The sequence below is a fragment of the Coccinella septempunctata genome, chromosome 5, assembly GCF_907165205.1.
Source record: "Coccinella septempunctata chromosome 5, icCocSept1.1, whole genome shotgun sequence".
Classification (NCBI taxonomy): Eukaryota; Metazoa; Arthropoda; class Insecta; order Coleoptera; family Coccinellidae; genus Coccinella; species Coccinella septempunctata.
The window spans coordinates 40,072,652-40,087,111 of record NC_058193.1 but is presented as its reverse complement, the minus strand read 5'-3'; the positions used below and the strand labels follow the sequence as shown (position 1 = coordinate 40,087,111).

Sequence of the window (14,460 nt, the reverse complement as noted above, 5' to 3'; positions counted from 1 at the left end):
GAAATTTTTCCCGCAAGGCTCCAGGAGATTTTCATATCACATTTTCATTTTCAAATGAAAGAAGAGCAAAATCATAATTTATTTTATTTAGAAAATATTTTATAAAAAAATGTGTTGTAATAACCAATACAAAGAAATGAAGATGCAGTTTATTTTCTCTATCGATCAATACAAGGATTCAGATGCGTTATTTGACCGAGGTTTCTTAATTTTATCCAAATTCTTCACAACGATATCATGCAATGAGCAGTACCTGTTTCGGATTTCTGACATGGTCAGCCAAAGACTTAGATATTCTTTCTGGTCCAATTCCTCAACAGCTCGACGATAATCTTCAATATGAGGGTACTTTGCAACCTTGGAGATCAGCTTTCCTGCAAATGAATCACTCTTGAATAAAAAAACAAAATTATTCGACTAAATAGAAGGACCATTGAGAGAAAAAACCAATCAACTATTTAGGGTAGAGTGGAAAATTACCTCGAGAGATGAAATATCTAGAAATCTGGTCGAAGAAGGCTGCAGCTTCAGATTCAACTGATTGAACTTCAGCCAAAGTATCCTCTTGAATAGAAACTCCGAAATTGTTGCCGTCTTCTATCTTTGGGATCATAAAGGATATCCACATTTTCATCTGAAATTCCAATAATGAGTAAGGATAAGCCAACAAACAACTTGAAAATTTACCAAGTTGGAATCCTCTACAAGTTTTCTAATATGAGGTTTCACACTTTCAACTAATTCAACAAGATGTTTGTTTGTCGGAACTGAACCTGTAGGCAGTATGCAAACTTTAGTGCCGTCTTGAGAAAAGCAATTATCATATTTCGTTTTTTTTGCTGGCGGCAAGTCGGTATGGCTATTAAGAACGATAGGATCTGGTACAGCTATGTTCAAACTTTGATGTACTTCATCAAACTTTCTGTTTTTAAAACTTGGGGTGTCCAGTAAGTTATTTAATTTGACGATTGTTTCGGGAAAGCCATGCATAACCAATTCCTCAGCTTGTTTTATCACACTATCTTTGTATTCTTGTACCTGCAAAAGGACCAATTATATTAACTATTGAGTGATTCAGCTGCAATAACCTGTCGGCATGAAGGAGTTTCTGCAAAGTTTTTGAGAGCAGCAATAAAGCTTTTCATGGATGAAGACATGCTTTGAATATTTACAAAAAAAAACCTCCCAAAATGTCACGTTTCAAAAAACATGAGAGGAACACTCTAGGTATGTAGCGAACATATGAGGGGGATGATCAAATGTTTACTTACCTTTGTTGCATTTGCCATTTTTTCAACGAAGATATCTGATGAAATGGAGGAATTGTCGGAAATAATCAAAAATGAGAAATATGTTGGTTGAACTTAACCTTTTAAATTGTGCTTTACCACGGCATGAAGTGAGTTATAAGCTTAGTTGTCAGATTTAATTTTTTTCTTGAAAAAAACTGAAAAAGAATATCTTGAATTTCTCAATTTCCACTTAAAATAAACACATTTCAACTCGTGAGGGAAAAAATAAGCCGAATCAATTTTGATATAGACCGATATTTGCTGTTATATCAAAGAATGTGAAGAAACACCTCGTAAAATACGTATGGAAAACTGAAAGAAAAAGATCGACCTTCACATCGACATGCGGGAAAATATTTTGAGGTTAGACTTTTGTCTCAAACAAATGTTTATATTTTTTGAGATGTAACAATCGAACAATTTTTTATCATCTGGCAGTTAATTCCTTCCCTACTAAAGTTATTTAAACTAAGATTCTTCCTTCTCATGCAGTTTTTCTGTGATTGAAATATCGGTTATCCTATTTTTGTTTTTCTTCAATAAATGGGTATGTTTCTTATTACATACTTATATAATTTTGTATTATTTACGTTGTGGATCATTACTTGATTTGATTTCCTCAAATTCAACATGGCATTTCTCAAAAACCTTATTGGCGTAAAAATGATCAAAGAAAGTAAATAGATTATTATTTAAAATAAACATTAAAATTGAAACCATATATATAACTGAGACCTTGATTTCGATATATGAATATTCTGAAATGAACGATTTTCAGGTTCTACAGGTGAAATAGAACCTTCTGTAATAGGGGACTGGATTAGGATATCAGTTCTGGGATCCGGAGGGTTTGGAACTGTGTCTCTATGGCGTTGTGGTAAAACTAATGATTCAATAGGTAAAAAAAAAATTACTCAACGGTTACGAATTTATCTGATTGGCCTGATTTCCAGCTGTGAAAAAATGTAAACTACAGTGCGCCACAAGTTTGACTCAGAAGCATAAGGAAAGATGGTGCAATGAAGTCCAAAAAATGAAAGAACTAGATCATCCCAATGTAGTGAAATATAAACCCTTACCGTTATTATTGGAAACAGAACTGAATAAATTCAACCCCACAAAGTTACCACTGCTGCCTATGGAATATTGCCAAAGAGGAAATCTGCGTCATCTTCTAGCCCAACCATTAAACATGTGTGGCCTCGAAGAGAGCACAGTAAAGGATGTTCTTTTAGATATTTCTGGTGCAGTTCATTACTTACACTCAAATAAAATCACTCATAGAGATATAAAACCGGAGAATATTGTTCTTCAAGATTGTCCAACGAGGTGTAGTGGTGTGATATACAAATTGATAGATTTGGGTTATGCCAAAGAGCTGAATAACAGTACGGTCAGTTTTGTGGGGACCTTGTTATATTTAGCTCCTGAGATTTACGCTAATAAGAACTATGATTGTTCTGTTGATTATTGGTCCCTAGGAATACTTACCTTTGAAGTTATTTGTGGTGTCCTCCCTTTTGTGCCTAGATTCTCACCCATTGAAAGGTAAATACTTGTTTAATCTTGCATAAATGAAACTGAAGTTTGTTTACATAGTTTGGTAGTTTTATTCAGATTTTTCTTTCAGATATCAATTGATGAAGGATAAAACCCCTGATCAGATTTGTGTTTTCATAAATTACATGGGAAATGTGCAGTACTCTCCAGAGCTCTTTGAAGAGAACAAATTATCCTCTTGTTTAAAGGGCCACATGGAAATTTGGCTGAGGAAAGCTCTACAATTCAATCCAAAACTTAGACATGAACCTTTTCCGAATTCAAATAACTTATTCGAACAGCTCAACTCGGTACTGACTAAAAAAATATTGAAAGTTTTTGTTGTTTATAAATATAAATTCTATTCGTACGAATTCGATGAATGTACTAGGCTGTCTACGGTACGTGAATGGATTGCTAGAGATACCGAAATATCCGTAGATGAACAGTTGTTACTTGGCAGTTTTCAGTTTAATGATTGCGATGATCAAACTCTCATTGCAAACTGTTTTATTGATGTAAGTATTTTGATGATTGATCATGTTTGGTTCTTCATTGTCTTTCATATTTTCAGGAGACATATGAACTATTTTTGTTCAAGCGGAACGCTTTGTTCAACATCGAAAAGTTTCATCTTCCGAGATTGGTCAAATTGATGTTCGAGAAAGCCAGAGATCTATACACTTGGCACGAAGTGAAATCGATATATTCCCATTCCATATACTACATACAGCAGGATATACTGTTTGCTTCGGCTTTCAACAAGGCCATGGTCCTCTACCTCAAACAGCTCGCAATATTGCTGAACAAGATCCATAAAAATTGGGAATTGTGTAGGCAAAACATTCTGAGGTTGACAGGAAAAGTGAAAAAATTCAATAAGGAAATCAAACGGAAGAACTTGATCTGTAGCGATCTCATTCTTGCCGATAAGTTCATAAAATTGTATAACTCAATCGAGAAATGCTTATGTGACGAATATCTGTTGGCTGTCAACATCGAAAATTGGGTCTTGAAATTGGATGCTATGAAAACCATCAACTTACAGGATGATTTGATCAAGTTGCCGCAGATGAAAGAATTGTAAGTTGAGAGATGTGCATCTTATTTGACAGTTATAGGTTAGGTTGATTATTTTATCATCTTGCAGTCTCGGGAAAGCAGCAAGTTGTCTTCAAAGGACGGCCAAAAACTCTGCCAACAGCAAAGATAAATTAGGTTGTGGGGAGATGTTGACAATAGTTTGCAGAGTTATGAAATTCAAAGATTCACTTTTTCACAACAAAAACCTGCAAGATTATTCAAGGTAAACCATTCATTTTCATAATTGAATTATTTTTGGAATGTTCTATGGTTGTGACTGACATAACCTAGAAAATTCAATTTTTGCCGAAGTTGAGACTGGTAAAAATCTATTTCTTAGGAGGAATTATGATTAAAATCAATCACTGTGCGTGAGGTAAAGCTAAGGAAGAAATTTTCACTGTAGAATTCTTTGAATTTAAGTTTCATCACCTTCTTCCAGGTATTTAGGAAAAGCAACAGACTATTTACAATCTCTTTTATGCTGGCTGGATTCCTTTGAATCGCATATACAATCTTTGCACGAGATATTTGATTCAATTCTGGCGGAAGCCTCCACAGCGTACAAAACTATTGGAAGTGAGTATTAACTTACACATCCACTGATGATTGTTGCCATTCGAATTTCGCGTTGAAGAAGTTGGCTTGAAAACCAAATATTTTGTATTTGCCCAGGTGATTCCCAAAAAAACTGTGCCATAGGTAGCAATTGGGTTGTGGATAATGCAGTACAGCAATCCCAAATCCTCAGTTCGAGGTAAGAGCATGGTTTCTTTGCATTTAACATATCTAGCAGGGGGCTGTTTCAGATTTGCAGAATTAGTCTGCGAGAGCATTTCCAACTATGAATCTATTCGAGGTGATATTGAATCCTACATTGAAGATATTTCTTCACTGCTGTGATATTCTAGTCTAAATGCATGTTAAAGTTACGTTTCCAAATTTTATATTTTGATAATTATTTTTTTCATTCTTTCGAGCTAAGTATGTTGTTGTTTATGTTGCAATCCCATGAAAAAGTCAAAAGCTTATGTTTTTTTCAAGTTGCTTTATTACGATGTTATATTGAGTAAGCCACTGATATTTCAGATATGTCATATGTCAATTACATAGATGATCTCTGGTGATGTTATTATGACAGAATCAGTTTGGTTGTGTTGTATGTTACTTATTGTTTCTTGTATCCAGATGTTTCTTATATCAAAGTTCATTTATCGAACTGAATACTTTCAGATAATCCGTAAATAAAATTATATTTCTAGGTGTGCTAGTTTCTTCATGTTTCCACAAAGTTTATGTCACCATGAAAAAGGTGTTACCAGCAGTTTCACAAAGCTTGATCGGAGAATCCACGTTTTGAATCAATAGTTCAATTATTAGTATTTGGAATATCATTCTGGCACAATATTCGTCCGTTCTCTATTGCTACTTCTTCGGTATATTCAGAAATGAAGAGCTTTAGTGATTTCCTTCGAGTGTCTGCCACTGGTTGATCAGGAAATCAAAGTTTTGTGTAACCCGCTATAAAAAGGAGGAATATGAAATTAAGCAAAATTCAAACGTCATTTATACGGAAGATAATGGTCATAGAGAAATTTAAGTTTCATAGGTCATAGATTAACTGTTCGGTAAGTCATAAGTCTATGAAAGAGTATTTCCGTCGATATCGCATCCACAGAACACTATGTAATGTGATCTATGAAAGAACGCCATAGACTTCAAAACGTTACAAGTTGTCAATATTTTGTAAAGATTGTAATATCTCGAAATCGAAGAAAAGATGAAGAACGAGCAGGCAGAACCCGATCAAGATTCCGTCACGCTTTTGTACGAATCTGGAGCTCAAGCGGCCGAGGCCAACGAAACCAAACAAGGCGCCGATTCCCTATCCGCTAACAGCTTCGAAATTTTCGACGCTCTGAGTCCCCACGACGACATATGGAAAAGTAGAGATTTCAAAAAGAAGATAAACACCCTGGGACCGGACATTTTCAAGAATCCAAAACTCGCGGCCAAAGTAGAACCTTTCGTGAGTCGAACGCGCGGATTCTCGAATCTTCGGAACGCCTAAATAATTGTATTTTTGTAGAAATTGGAATGGGCGTTCGGTTTCAATAAGGATGCGACCGTTCTGAATCTGTACCATTCCGATAGGGCGATGCTCTTGTTCAATGCGACCCAGTGCGGCGTTTTGTTCGATGTGAAACAGAAAAAGATGAACTTTCTACAGGGACACGTGAGAAATCTTGCGAGAATTATCTTCTCTTACTTTTTCTTACAATTTCCAGTTATTTTATCGATTGAAACTTCACTCTAATTATTTTTTAGCCGAATAAAGTTGTCGCAGTTTCTTCAACGAGCAACGGCAGCTTCCTAGCTTCCGCCGACTCCGGACCGGATAATATAATAGTCGTTTGGCAGACTTCGGATATGTACGTCCATTTCCCAAGCGCATTCTCGAAATGATCTCGTCCATTTCAGCTCGCCTGTGGTGATATTCTTCGATCCGTACGATGGTTATCATATACTGAACGTGGCGCTCAGTCCTAAGGGTACTTTTCTGGTATCTGTGGGTGAGAAAGACGAAGAAAACCTCAGGATCGACCTGAGATTATGGACCGAAGGCAGGGATGAACCGGACGGTAAATTGTTCGGTGTAATATTCCTGCGGAATCGAAGTGATATTTTCTTCCACCGTTTTTAGGGCAAGTTACGCTGGAAAATTACTTCGGCAAAGTGCTAAAGATCTCCTTCAACCAGAACAACGAATGCTACTTCGCCGTGCTCTTCGAAAGGGCCGTGGCGTTCCTGTATTGGGTAAAAAGAGACTACGTACCTTAAACATCATATATATGTTGTGCTCGTAGGACGAGGAGAGAAAAGTCCTGTTAGAACCCGAGATACCGACCATTAAATACCGGGGAAAAATCGGTCACCTCACCGACATGACGTACATCGAGCGTAGTCACGAAGCGATGGTCTCCACCTCCGAAGGTTGCATAATAATTTTCGGAAACACCCTGTATTATCAGGAATTCGATGCCGCCAATGTCTCCGGTATCACCATCGCGGTGAAAATATGCAAGATCACCAAAGTTTCGGTCAACACGATCGATTCGGCAGATACGTAAGTCTATATAGGGGACGAGGTACTCCCACTTTTAAACCTTCCAGTACCTGCACTTTCCTTAAGCTTACATCCACACCATGCAGATCGGCAAGTCCATCAAGTGATACACTGCTCAGAAATTGGCCGAAACATCTTCTAACGCATATTTCCAGGGCGGTACTAACAGGCGACGACAAGGGGATCGTAAACATCTTCGACAAGAGACTGCGACTGCTCTTCTGGTACCAGCAGTACCTGGGCAAGCCGGTGCTGACCGCGAGGTTCAACATGCAGCCGAGACGTTACCACATAACCAGACTGTGCCTCAACGAGGTCATCCAGATGGAAATGATCGGTGTTCACTGACGCATCCCCGATGAATCTCTCCAACTGCATCGTTGTTTTTTTTTATAGAGTTCGATTCTTTGGAGGACTCCCTGTTCCAAGACGACGCGGAGAAATACGAAATCATCTACAGGGATACGCTGAAGAAAGACGCGTCTCCAGTGGGCGAGCGATGGGTCTTGAGGGATTTCATAGTTGGTACGTTGTTACCAGATCATCGGGAGTCCTAAAACCTCGTTAATTAATTACTTCGCAGTTCAAACCGACACCGTGTCTCTCGTGGATTTCATCAATAACGTACACACCCTCATCTACGAAAGAGGTCACGACCACGTTGGCGCAATAACTGTCCACGACGAGTTGTGAGTATCTTCTCAATCGGCAGCTTTTTCCACGTCAACCCGAGCGTTTTCAGCACCTACTTGGTGGTCGGTTACAAGAACGGCACTGTATGTCTGTTCGATTACATGGACAACTTCTTGCACGTCAAGTATACTATGCCGGAGGCCGTGGATGAAGAAGAACAAAGCGCAACGATTACTTGTATTGAATATTCCCCCAACTGTGAGCCTGTCGAGTCTGTATTCGTTTCTCTTCCGTCTAATTTTCGATTTCCAGCTCTGTTTTTGGCGTGCGGTCGTAGCAACGGAGAAATATGGTTCTTGGACCCCATTCTGTTGACGCCAAAGCAGGAGGTCATAACCGTCTCGAATTATTACATCGAGAAAATCGCCTTTTCGGTCAACAACGACCAAATGGCATTCTGCGTGAGTAACACATCCCGCCCGAAGGACCAAGGTTTTCTTGGGATGCGTCTGCTATCAAAATTAGATAAATTCAATATATATTTTGTTTATTTGAATCGTAAGATCCACACATAATTTCATCCATATGTCACGACTCGCATAATTTTTTCAACTCATCCGCAGAATAATCGCACAACCGTTTACATGATGATCTACGATAAGCGCCAATCCATGTGGGTTTTCATCGGAAAAACTAGGTCTCACTACAAGACCATATCGGAGATGTTCTTCATGAAGACGGATCCTAAAGATTTGGTCACGTTAGGCATGGACAGATTCCTGATAACTTACAACAATATCGACATCCAACAGTAAGTCGAAACCGCATGGCAGATCTCCCAAGCTACCCCGATTTTGTTTCATTTTTATCCGATAACAAAAAATTCAAAATTTCTGTTTCAAGATACGTTAATAATAATAAAATAATCATGACCACGACCAAGAGATATAACGGTTTAAATTTCGAATCGCCACGTTCTCTTTTTAGAGGTCCTTGCGCATCTGGGCCCATGACCTGTTGCTATTATGAATTTATTATTAAAAGTTACAAAACCTTTCGCGCGAGACATTTCAGCAAAATTAGCAACATTTGCCGCAATTTCATCGAATTTCAGAGGAGACGACTTCCAAGCAACCCTAAAGGTGAGAATAGATCAGACTGCTGTTCCACTGTCTTGCGAGGTATACCCCCCGAAGCACATCCACTCGCCTTTCAGATACTTCATCCTAACCGACGATCAAGTACCGATATTCATTCAAGAATTGAATCTAAACGATTATTTGACCGTTTGAATTTCAGCACAAATACAAACTTCTCAACGAGGAAACACAAATGTGCAGGTTGGTTGCTCTGGGACCAGCCTATGGATGTTACCAAGACACCCCCGTCAAAAAGATTAAAGTATGCTCGTAGAGTTTGGAAAATTCAACTCTAAGCTTAATTATTTTCAGTTGTTACCTGAAAGGGATGACGATTACTTGGTGTTCATGACCAAGAAACATTTCGGCTTGCAGAAACTCCCGATCTCTGGAAACCCTTACAGTTTTGTTGGATGTTTTGGACACGCCGAAGAGGTGAAACTAAAAGTCTCACAACTTATCATATTTACCTCGTATCCTTTCAGCTGATTGATTTCAAAGTGAGTGGAGACGGTGACTACGTATTTACGTTTGGAAGGGACGATACCACAGTTTTAAGGTGGAAAACTGAAACTCGGTAAGAGATAAAGGTTCAATCATACGGCTTTTACGCGGAATGTCTTTGCAGAGGTGTCGATCTTATGCAAAACTTAGGAGGTCAAGACTTTGAACCCTTCTACTGCGTCATCGAAGGTGGAAAAAACGGGTTTCTATTCCAGGAAATGCAAGATTTGTTTTTTTACATGCAAATCTTGCACGAGGGAGAAAATTCGACTTTACCAAGAAGAGTGAGCGACAAACTGGCGGTATCAGAACTTCCAGACTTGATGAGAGCTTGCGGATACTATCCGACAGATTTTGAAGTGAGACCTCATGAATTCTATAAAATTTTATCATTCAGAACTTCTAGAGATAATCAGGATATAACTTAAATCCATGCTTACTCAACTTGCTGTTCTAAATATTATAGATAGAGACTTTCATAGTGGACATAAAGTACAGGGACTTTGATAAAGATGGTACAATCAAAGACATGATATCATTTCTCGAATTTGTAAAACTGTATGTGAATCATAAACCAGTGTACGGATATTCTCTTGCTACTTTGGAAACTAACTTCAACACTTTTGTCGAGTGTGTTGAAGATCCCATGCCTGGTATGATAAAAAGAGATGATTTCTTAGAACTGCTGACGGAAGAAGGTAAATTTCCGGACATTTCTGTGTGTTGTTGAAAAAATTTGAAAATGTTCTAGGAGAACCTTTCACTTTATCCCAGATAAATAAGTGTATGGAAATTTTGCTTGGGGCAAGTGGTGCCTCGGAAGGAGGACATTATCTCTTTGATTTCATACCGGAGGTAAGTTAATATATTTTGTTGAATTAATTGCTATAAATCCTGTTCCAGGACATAGATTATGATATCCTTATTGACGACATACTTGGAATTGACATGAATAGGGAAAAAATAGATGTGCGAGACTCGGAAACAAAGTCAGAAAACTCTTCGATTTCCGTCTTGAAAGAATCATAAACTCATCAAATATAGTTTTTTATATATTTAATATTGATTGGAAATAAATAAGTAACATTTTCTAGTTAATATCTCTTGCTTTCGAATTTCAAGTATTGGTTATATCTGATTAATCTTACCATTCATCTTCACTTTTTCTTTGCTTTACTGGAGTTTCCTTGTTTGGGTTTACGTTCTAGTTGCAGCTGTTTCAATTTCATTGAGAGTTTGGTTTGTGCTTTCTGGTGGTTCTCTTGGTTCAACTTGTTGTAGGGATGGTTGAATTTCTCTTTTTCATCCTTACATACTGCTTCTCCGCAGCCATGAATTTCGGGCAGACTGTGAGTTGGGCAAAACCTGCCTTTACAGTATTTACAGTCGATAGCAAAATTTGCAATGCTAGTTTTGCACTTGTTGAAGGAGCAAGAGTTATCTAGTTTTTTCACATTTTCGAGTACTTCATCCAGATTCTTGGAGGATGTGATTTTTTGCAAATCTGCCTCTTTATTCTTCACGTTTGGTTTTTCTTTAGTTTTTGTTATTGTGACAGTACTCATAATTAAATACAAATATTTTTTTGTTTGGATTGGGATAACACTTGAATTTTAGGTTAGAATCAGGGGTTGCAAAATATGTAATATGTCGGTAGCATAGAATACTTATAGTCGATATCGTTGAACACACCCCTAGAACATAGAAATATCTGCTCGTATCAGTGTTCTGTGGTATGCACTGTACCGAAATCTTGAAATTTTCAGCTGTATAATATTAAAATTCAAAATTTTGGATCCAAAATCATGCTAATGAATGAATTGGCAGACGAATCGCTATTTCAAATTTTCAGTATGAGAATTTTTTTTAGAGACCTTGAGCTCTATGTTCAGAACATCGTATTGACAGCTGCGAGTACTTTTGTCCCGTAAGCTCACTGTTTTTTATTTACGCAATTCATCAGAAATGTGAGGTCGAGTGATAATTTTCAATATTGGGGGTAAGGCATGGAAAGCTGGTTTACTTTGAGTGCTTTACTGTATAGTGTTCATGTGAAAGGACTCAAAAAGGGCAGTTGAAGAATGGAAAACAGTTCACAACCAACTACAAATTCTGTAAATAAGGGGTGTGGTCCAAATACTCGAATATCTATACATGTAAATCCCACCACAGGGGGCGATTTCTACCTCACCGTCGAAAACGACATTACAGTTGATAATTTCAAGAAATTAGTATCTAAAAGGCTCAAAGTGTCCAGGGACAGAATATCTTTACTCTTCAGAGACAAGTAGGTTTACATTACAGTTATGCATGATAATCATTAATCAATCTTCATTCCATTTTAGACAATTACAAAATGGAAATTTAATTCAAAACGGAATATCTGATGGGTCCAGAATAACTTTACTACCAAATGTTGAAACAGGACTGATTGTATGTTGTAATCTAAATTATTAATTTATTTTTTTCTTCTAAATCAATTTTTTTCTTGAAACATATTTCATTCACATTGTTGTTCTTTGTCCTATTTTATGAATTATGGGTTCTCAAAATGATGGACTTCCATTGCTGAATATTGATTTAATAGTTACTTGGAGACTTGTGGATTCAATCACCACTTCTGTCAATAACTAAACTTTTACTCATAATGATGAAATTTAATGTAACTGGATAGTTTTTTTATTGAATGATAAGTTTTTTCAAGATTAGTGTTTTTTTTTCATAATCTTCAATTCTATCAATGATAATTCTTTCACAACGTTATATAATTAATTTGTTGTGTTCCATTTAGGCACAAAGACCTGAAATAGGCATTATGCAAGCCTTAGAATCTCTAAATGATACCCAGGTAAATGAGTTCCTTTGTGGTAAAGCTCCTTTGAACCTCAGCATGCGACTGGGAGATCAAATGATGCTCATTCAGTTGCAGCTCAGCACAGGTGAGTGTCAGACTTTTTTTTTAACATAATTTTTCAAACTATATATAGTTTCAGGTGCTAAACCCCCAACTACACCAGGAAGTCCAGTGCCACCACCTAATCCTCCAAGTCTCCTTCAAGCATCCAGAAACTTACAACATACATTGAGGAAGTTGTCGACTGATGTGTTTGCGGGCAGAGATAGAGGTTGGTACATTTAAAGCTGTCTCAAATTATTTTTCAGAAAACAAAAAAAATTGGGTAATTTTTGGAGTCCAAATTTTGGGTCAACTGCCATTGTTTTGTTGGGTTCATTGGGTCATCATGACATAGTGAAATTTGCCCTACAAGTTTCAATTTAATCATTTGGAAACATGAAAATTAATTGATATTAGCCATTTTCTGTTGAAAATTAGGAAAAGTTTTGTAAGAAATATATATTTGTATTTAGTTATTCATGTTAAGTTTTACTCAAACTATTGTTCATCATTAATCTTTTTTCCATTTTTTTGTGGAAAGAATGATTCCATAACTCTAACTCAAGTGTTCTTCTTTTTCCTTTGACTCAAGTGTTCATGAAGAGGTTCATGGGTGTCATAATTTCGAGGTTATGTTGTTAAAATATGTCAAAATGACATTTGAGAATTTTGACAGAATCCTCCAGTAAGGCAATCGTCTTTCAAGAGCGGAAACTTGTTTTTATTGCTCACAATACACATGTTCAATAGGAAAGGGGAGAGAAGAACTTTTTTGACGTTTAAACTTGCATTTTTAGGGCGCAGGGAGAGCGTATACTCGGGCACATTCAGTGGAGCCCTAAATCCGGCCCTGCAAGACACAAAAGGAAGGCCCCGCAGGGACGTAGCCACAATAGTCCATATCCTGAACGATCTCCTCTGTTCCGTACCTGAATTCAGACGAATCTCGAGGAGGGGGGGATGTGACGAAGCGTCGGCCGCGAGCAACGACACAAACAACAATTTCGAAGAACCTTCGGTACCCAGCCAACCCGCGAACGAGGATCAAAATTCGCGAACGAGAGGCAAACTGGAACAGTTGCGTCTCGTGATGGGCGAGAAGAGGGAGCGCAGGCGTCAGCGCAAACAGAAACCCTATTCGTTGCCTTCTAGTGATAGTGACACAGTAACTGCGTAAATTACTTTTACCCCAAGACTCTATTGACCTTTAGTTCTGCTTCAGTGTTGGAGATTTGTTGTTGAATTTTCCTTGGGAGGAGCTCCCAGATCCCCCGTTAACCCCAGTTGGCGGATCATTTTACTGCATTAACGAGTCGAGTGCAGTTTCGCACTTTGCAATTTTTTTTTTTTAGTGGATAAGTTTCGATTGGTGGGAAGCCGTAACTGCCAGTTCGAAACAATTTACTGATGAATCCCATAACGGAATAGTTGTAAATCTGTAATTTGAAAAAAAAACAATCACTCTACCGACTGGGCTAAAAAAAAGGTTTAAAAGAATGGTTTGCAGCGAGTACAGTGGAAGAGTATTTTAGTGTGATTATCGTAAATAGAATTGGTTATGTGTAATATCAGAAGAATGAAAAGAAATTATACATTTGAAGCAATATTTTTTAAGATCAATAATTGTTCGATTTTGATTTTTCATATGGTTTTTTAGATTGATTAAATTAAAGTTATGGGCTAATTTGTGTTTTTTTTTCGTCGGAAACTTCTAGGTGTAAAACACAAACTATGAACAAATAAATAAGGAATATTTTGTCACATACGTTTGGACTCAAATGGCAAAATGCAGTTTTTAATGCAACACACAATACTTCAAAGTCACTGCATTCAAGATCTTGATGCACGCAGCGTCATCTGACGGCCTTATCGAAGAAAATGGCAAAGCCTTTCTGCTCCGTAAGATTTTTTAAAATTTCACTTCCCTAATTCAGTTCTTGAACCAATCGTATCTCATGTTATTATTATTTTTCTATAAATTCGCTATTATCTTTGTGCAGTCAACTTCTTTCAGTGGTACTTTTTGCTTTGCTTCCAACAAGTTTTAATATGAATTATTTTTCAATGCAACACTTCTTGCAATAATTAAATAAGCAATTATAAGAGATAACTGCCTAAAATAAATACTCTCGAAGTTAAAGTCAATAATTCATTGAAAAAATCAAATCGAATCGGCAGTTTCATAATGGACATCACATTGGGGGGTTACAAAACAAATAATTTCAGAAGTAACAATGACGAACAGGT

General features: G+C 37.3%; 5 protein-coding genes across 7 annotated transcripts; 3 read left to right on the top strand and 2 right to left on the bottom strand.

The window, feature by feature from the left end:
- Window positions 1-67: 67 nt before the first annotated feature.
- LOC123312894 (proteasome activator complex subunit 3) lies at window positions 68-1,636 on the bottom strand. Of its 2 annotated transcripts, none has more exons than XM_044897463.1 (4): window positions 1,272-1,636; window positions 688-1,038; window positions 481-634; window positions 68-374 (listed from the first exon to the last, which is right to left on the bottom strand). In XM_044897463.1, the coding sequence occupies exons 1-4, from the start codon at window positions 1,287-1,289 to the stop codon at window positions 166-168; spliced, it is 732 nt and encodes a 243-aa protein (XP_044753398.1). In that variant the 5' UTR covers window positions 1,290-1,636; the 3' UTR covers window positions 68-165. The 2 variants fall into 2 exon arrangements, with proteins under 2 accessions (XP_044753398.1, XP_044753397.1); XM_044897462.1 differs by lacking the exon at window positions 1,272-1,636 and adding an exon at window positions 1,089-1,238.
- A 26-nt stretch (window positions 1,637-1,662) lies between these two features.
- On the top strand, window positions 1,663-5,179 carry LOC123312891 (inhibitor of nuclear factor kappa-B kinase subunit alpha-like). Of its 2 annotated transcripts, none has more exons than XM_044897458.1 (9): window positions 1,663-1,839; window positions 2,071-2,190; window positions 2,246-2,840; window positions 2,923-3,349; window positions 3,406-3,914; window positions 3,982-4,137; window positions 4,357-4,493; window positions 4,590-4,671; window positions 4,724-5,179. In XM_044897458.1, the coding sequence occupies exons 1-9, from the start codon at window positions 1,836-1,838 to the stop codon at window positions 4,815-4,817; spliced, it is 2,124 nt and encodes a 707-aa protein (XP_044753393.1). In that variant the 5' UTR covers window positions 1,663-1,835; the 3' UTR covers window positions 4,818-5,179. The 2 variants fall into 2 exon arrangements, with proteins under 2 accessions (XP_044753393.1, XP_044753392.1); XM_044897457.1 differs by lacking the exon at window positions 1,663-1,839 and adding an exon at window positions 1,848-1,968.
- On the bottom strand, window positions 4,956-10,965 carry LOC123312895 (DNA-binding protein SMUBP-2). Its single transcript, XM_044897464.1, has 2 exons — window positions 10,466-10,965; window positions 4,956-5,435 (listed from the first exon to the last, which is right to left on the bottom strand). Exon 1 carries the CDS (start codon window positions 10,880-10,882, stop codon window positions 10,475-10,477), a length of 408 nt encoding a protein of 135 aa, XP_044753399.1. The 5' UTR covers window positions 10,883-10,965; the 3' UTR covers window positions 4,956-5,435; window positions 10,466-10,474.
- Window positions 5,451-10,415, top strand: LOC123312887 (cilia- and flagella-associated protein 251-like). The gene is made up of 20 exons (XM_044897454.1): window positions 5,451-5,943; window positions 6,004-6,150; window positions 6,243-6,346; window positions 6,396-6,556; window positions 6,619-6,731; window positions 6,782-7,041; window positions 7,197-7,378; window positions 7,438-7,566; window positions 7,625-7,730; window positions 7,784-7,932; window positions 7,987-8,135; window positions 8,298-8,485; window positions 8,789-8,915; window positions 8,974-9,075; window positions 9,126-9,248; window positions 9,299-9,390; window positions 9,442-9,676; window positions 9,784-10,015; window positions 10,069-10,172; window positions 10,221-10,415. The coding sequence occupies exons 1-20, from the start codon at window positions 5,695-5,697 to the stop codon at window positions 10,344-10,346; spliced, it is 3,078 nt and encodes a 1,025-aa protein (XP_044753389.1). The 5' UTR covers window positions 5,451-5,694; the 3' UTR covers window positions 10,347-10,415.
- A 256-nt stretch (window positions 10,966-11,221) lies between the features above and the next one.
- On the top strand, window positions 11,222-13,897 carry LOC123312892 (midnolin homolog). The gene is made up of 5 exons (XM_044897460.1): window positions 11,222-11,604; window positions 11,663-11,750; window positions 12,109-12,256; window positions 12,305-12,442; window positions 13,011-13,897. Exons 1-5 carry the CDS (start codon window positions 11,399-11,401, stop codon window positions 13,388-13,390), a joined length of 960 nt encoding a protein of 319 aa, XP_044753395.1. The 5' UTR covers window positions 11,222-11,398; the 3' UTR covers window positions 13,391-13,897.
- Window positions 13,898-14,460: the final 563 nt, after the last annotated feature.

What these genes read in the sequence shown, in the direction of transcription:
- LOC123312891 (XM_044897457.1), top strand. Translation starts at nt 1,923, where the DNA reads ATGGCATTTCTCAAAAACCTTATTGGCGTAAAAATGATCAAAGAAA. An exon ending in TTGCCGCAGATGAAAGAATT is followed by an intron (nt 3,915 to 3,981) that starts GTAAGTTGAGAG and finishes ATCATCTTGCAG; the next exon opens with TCTCGGGAAAGCAGCAAGTT. An exon ending in AACCTGCAAGATTATTCAAG is followed by an intron (nt 4,138 to 4,356) that starts GTAAACCATTCA and finishes ACCTTCTTCCAG; the next exon opens with GTATTTAGGAAAAGCAACAG.
- LOC123312887 (XM_044897454.1), top strand. Translation starts at nt 5,695, where the DNA reads ATGAAGAACGAGCAGGCAGAACCCGATCAAGATTCCGTCACGCTTTTG. An exon ending in CCCCCGTCAAAAAGATTAAA is followed by an intron (nt 9,076 to 9,125) that starts GTATGCTCGTAG and finishes AATTATTTTCAG; the next exon opens with TTGTTACCTGAAAGGGATGA. An exon ending in GTTTTGGACACGCCGAAGAG is followed by an intron (nt 9,249 to 9,298) that starts GTGAAACTAAAA and finishes GTATCCTTTCAG; the next exon opens with CTGATTGATTTCAAAGTGAG.
- LOC123312895 (XM_044897464.1), bottom strand. Translation starts at nt 10,882, where the DNA reads ATGAGTACTGTCACAATAACAAAAACTAAAGAAAAACCAAACGTGAAG.
- LOC123312894 (XM_044897462.1), bottom strand. Translation starts at nt 1,157, where the DNA reads ATGTCTTCATCCATGAAAAGCTTTATTGCTGCTCTCAAAAACTTTGCA. An exon ending in TTGTAGAGGATTCCAACTTG is followed by an intron (nt 635 to 687) that starts GTAAATTTTCAA and finishes TTGGAATTTCAG; the next exon opens with ATGAAAATGTGGATATCCTT. An exon ending in TAGATATTTCATCTCTCGAG is followed by an intron (nt 375 to 480) that starts GTAATTTTCCAC and finishes ATTCATTTGCAG; the next exon opens with GAAAGCTGATCTCCAAGGTT.
- LOC123312892 (XM_044897460.1), top strand. Translation starts at nt 11,399, where the DNA reads ATGGAAAACAGTTCACAACCAACTACAAATTCTGTAAATAAGGGGTGT. An exon ending in ATGTTGAAACAGGACTGATT is followed by an intron (nt 11,751 to 12,108) that starts GTATGTTGTAAT and finishes TGTTCCATTTAG; the next exon opens with GCACAAAGACCTGAAATAGG. An exon ending in GTTTGCGGGCAGAGATAGAG is followed by an intron (nt 12,443 to 13,010) that starts GTTGGTACATTT and finishes TTGCATTTTTAG; the next exon opens with GGCGCAGGGAGAGCGTATAC.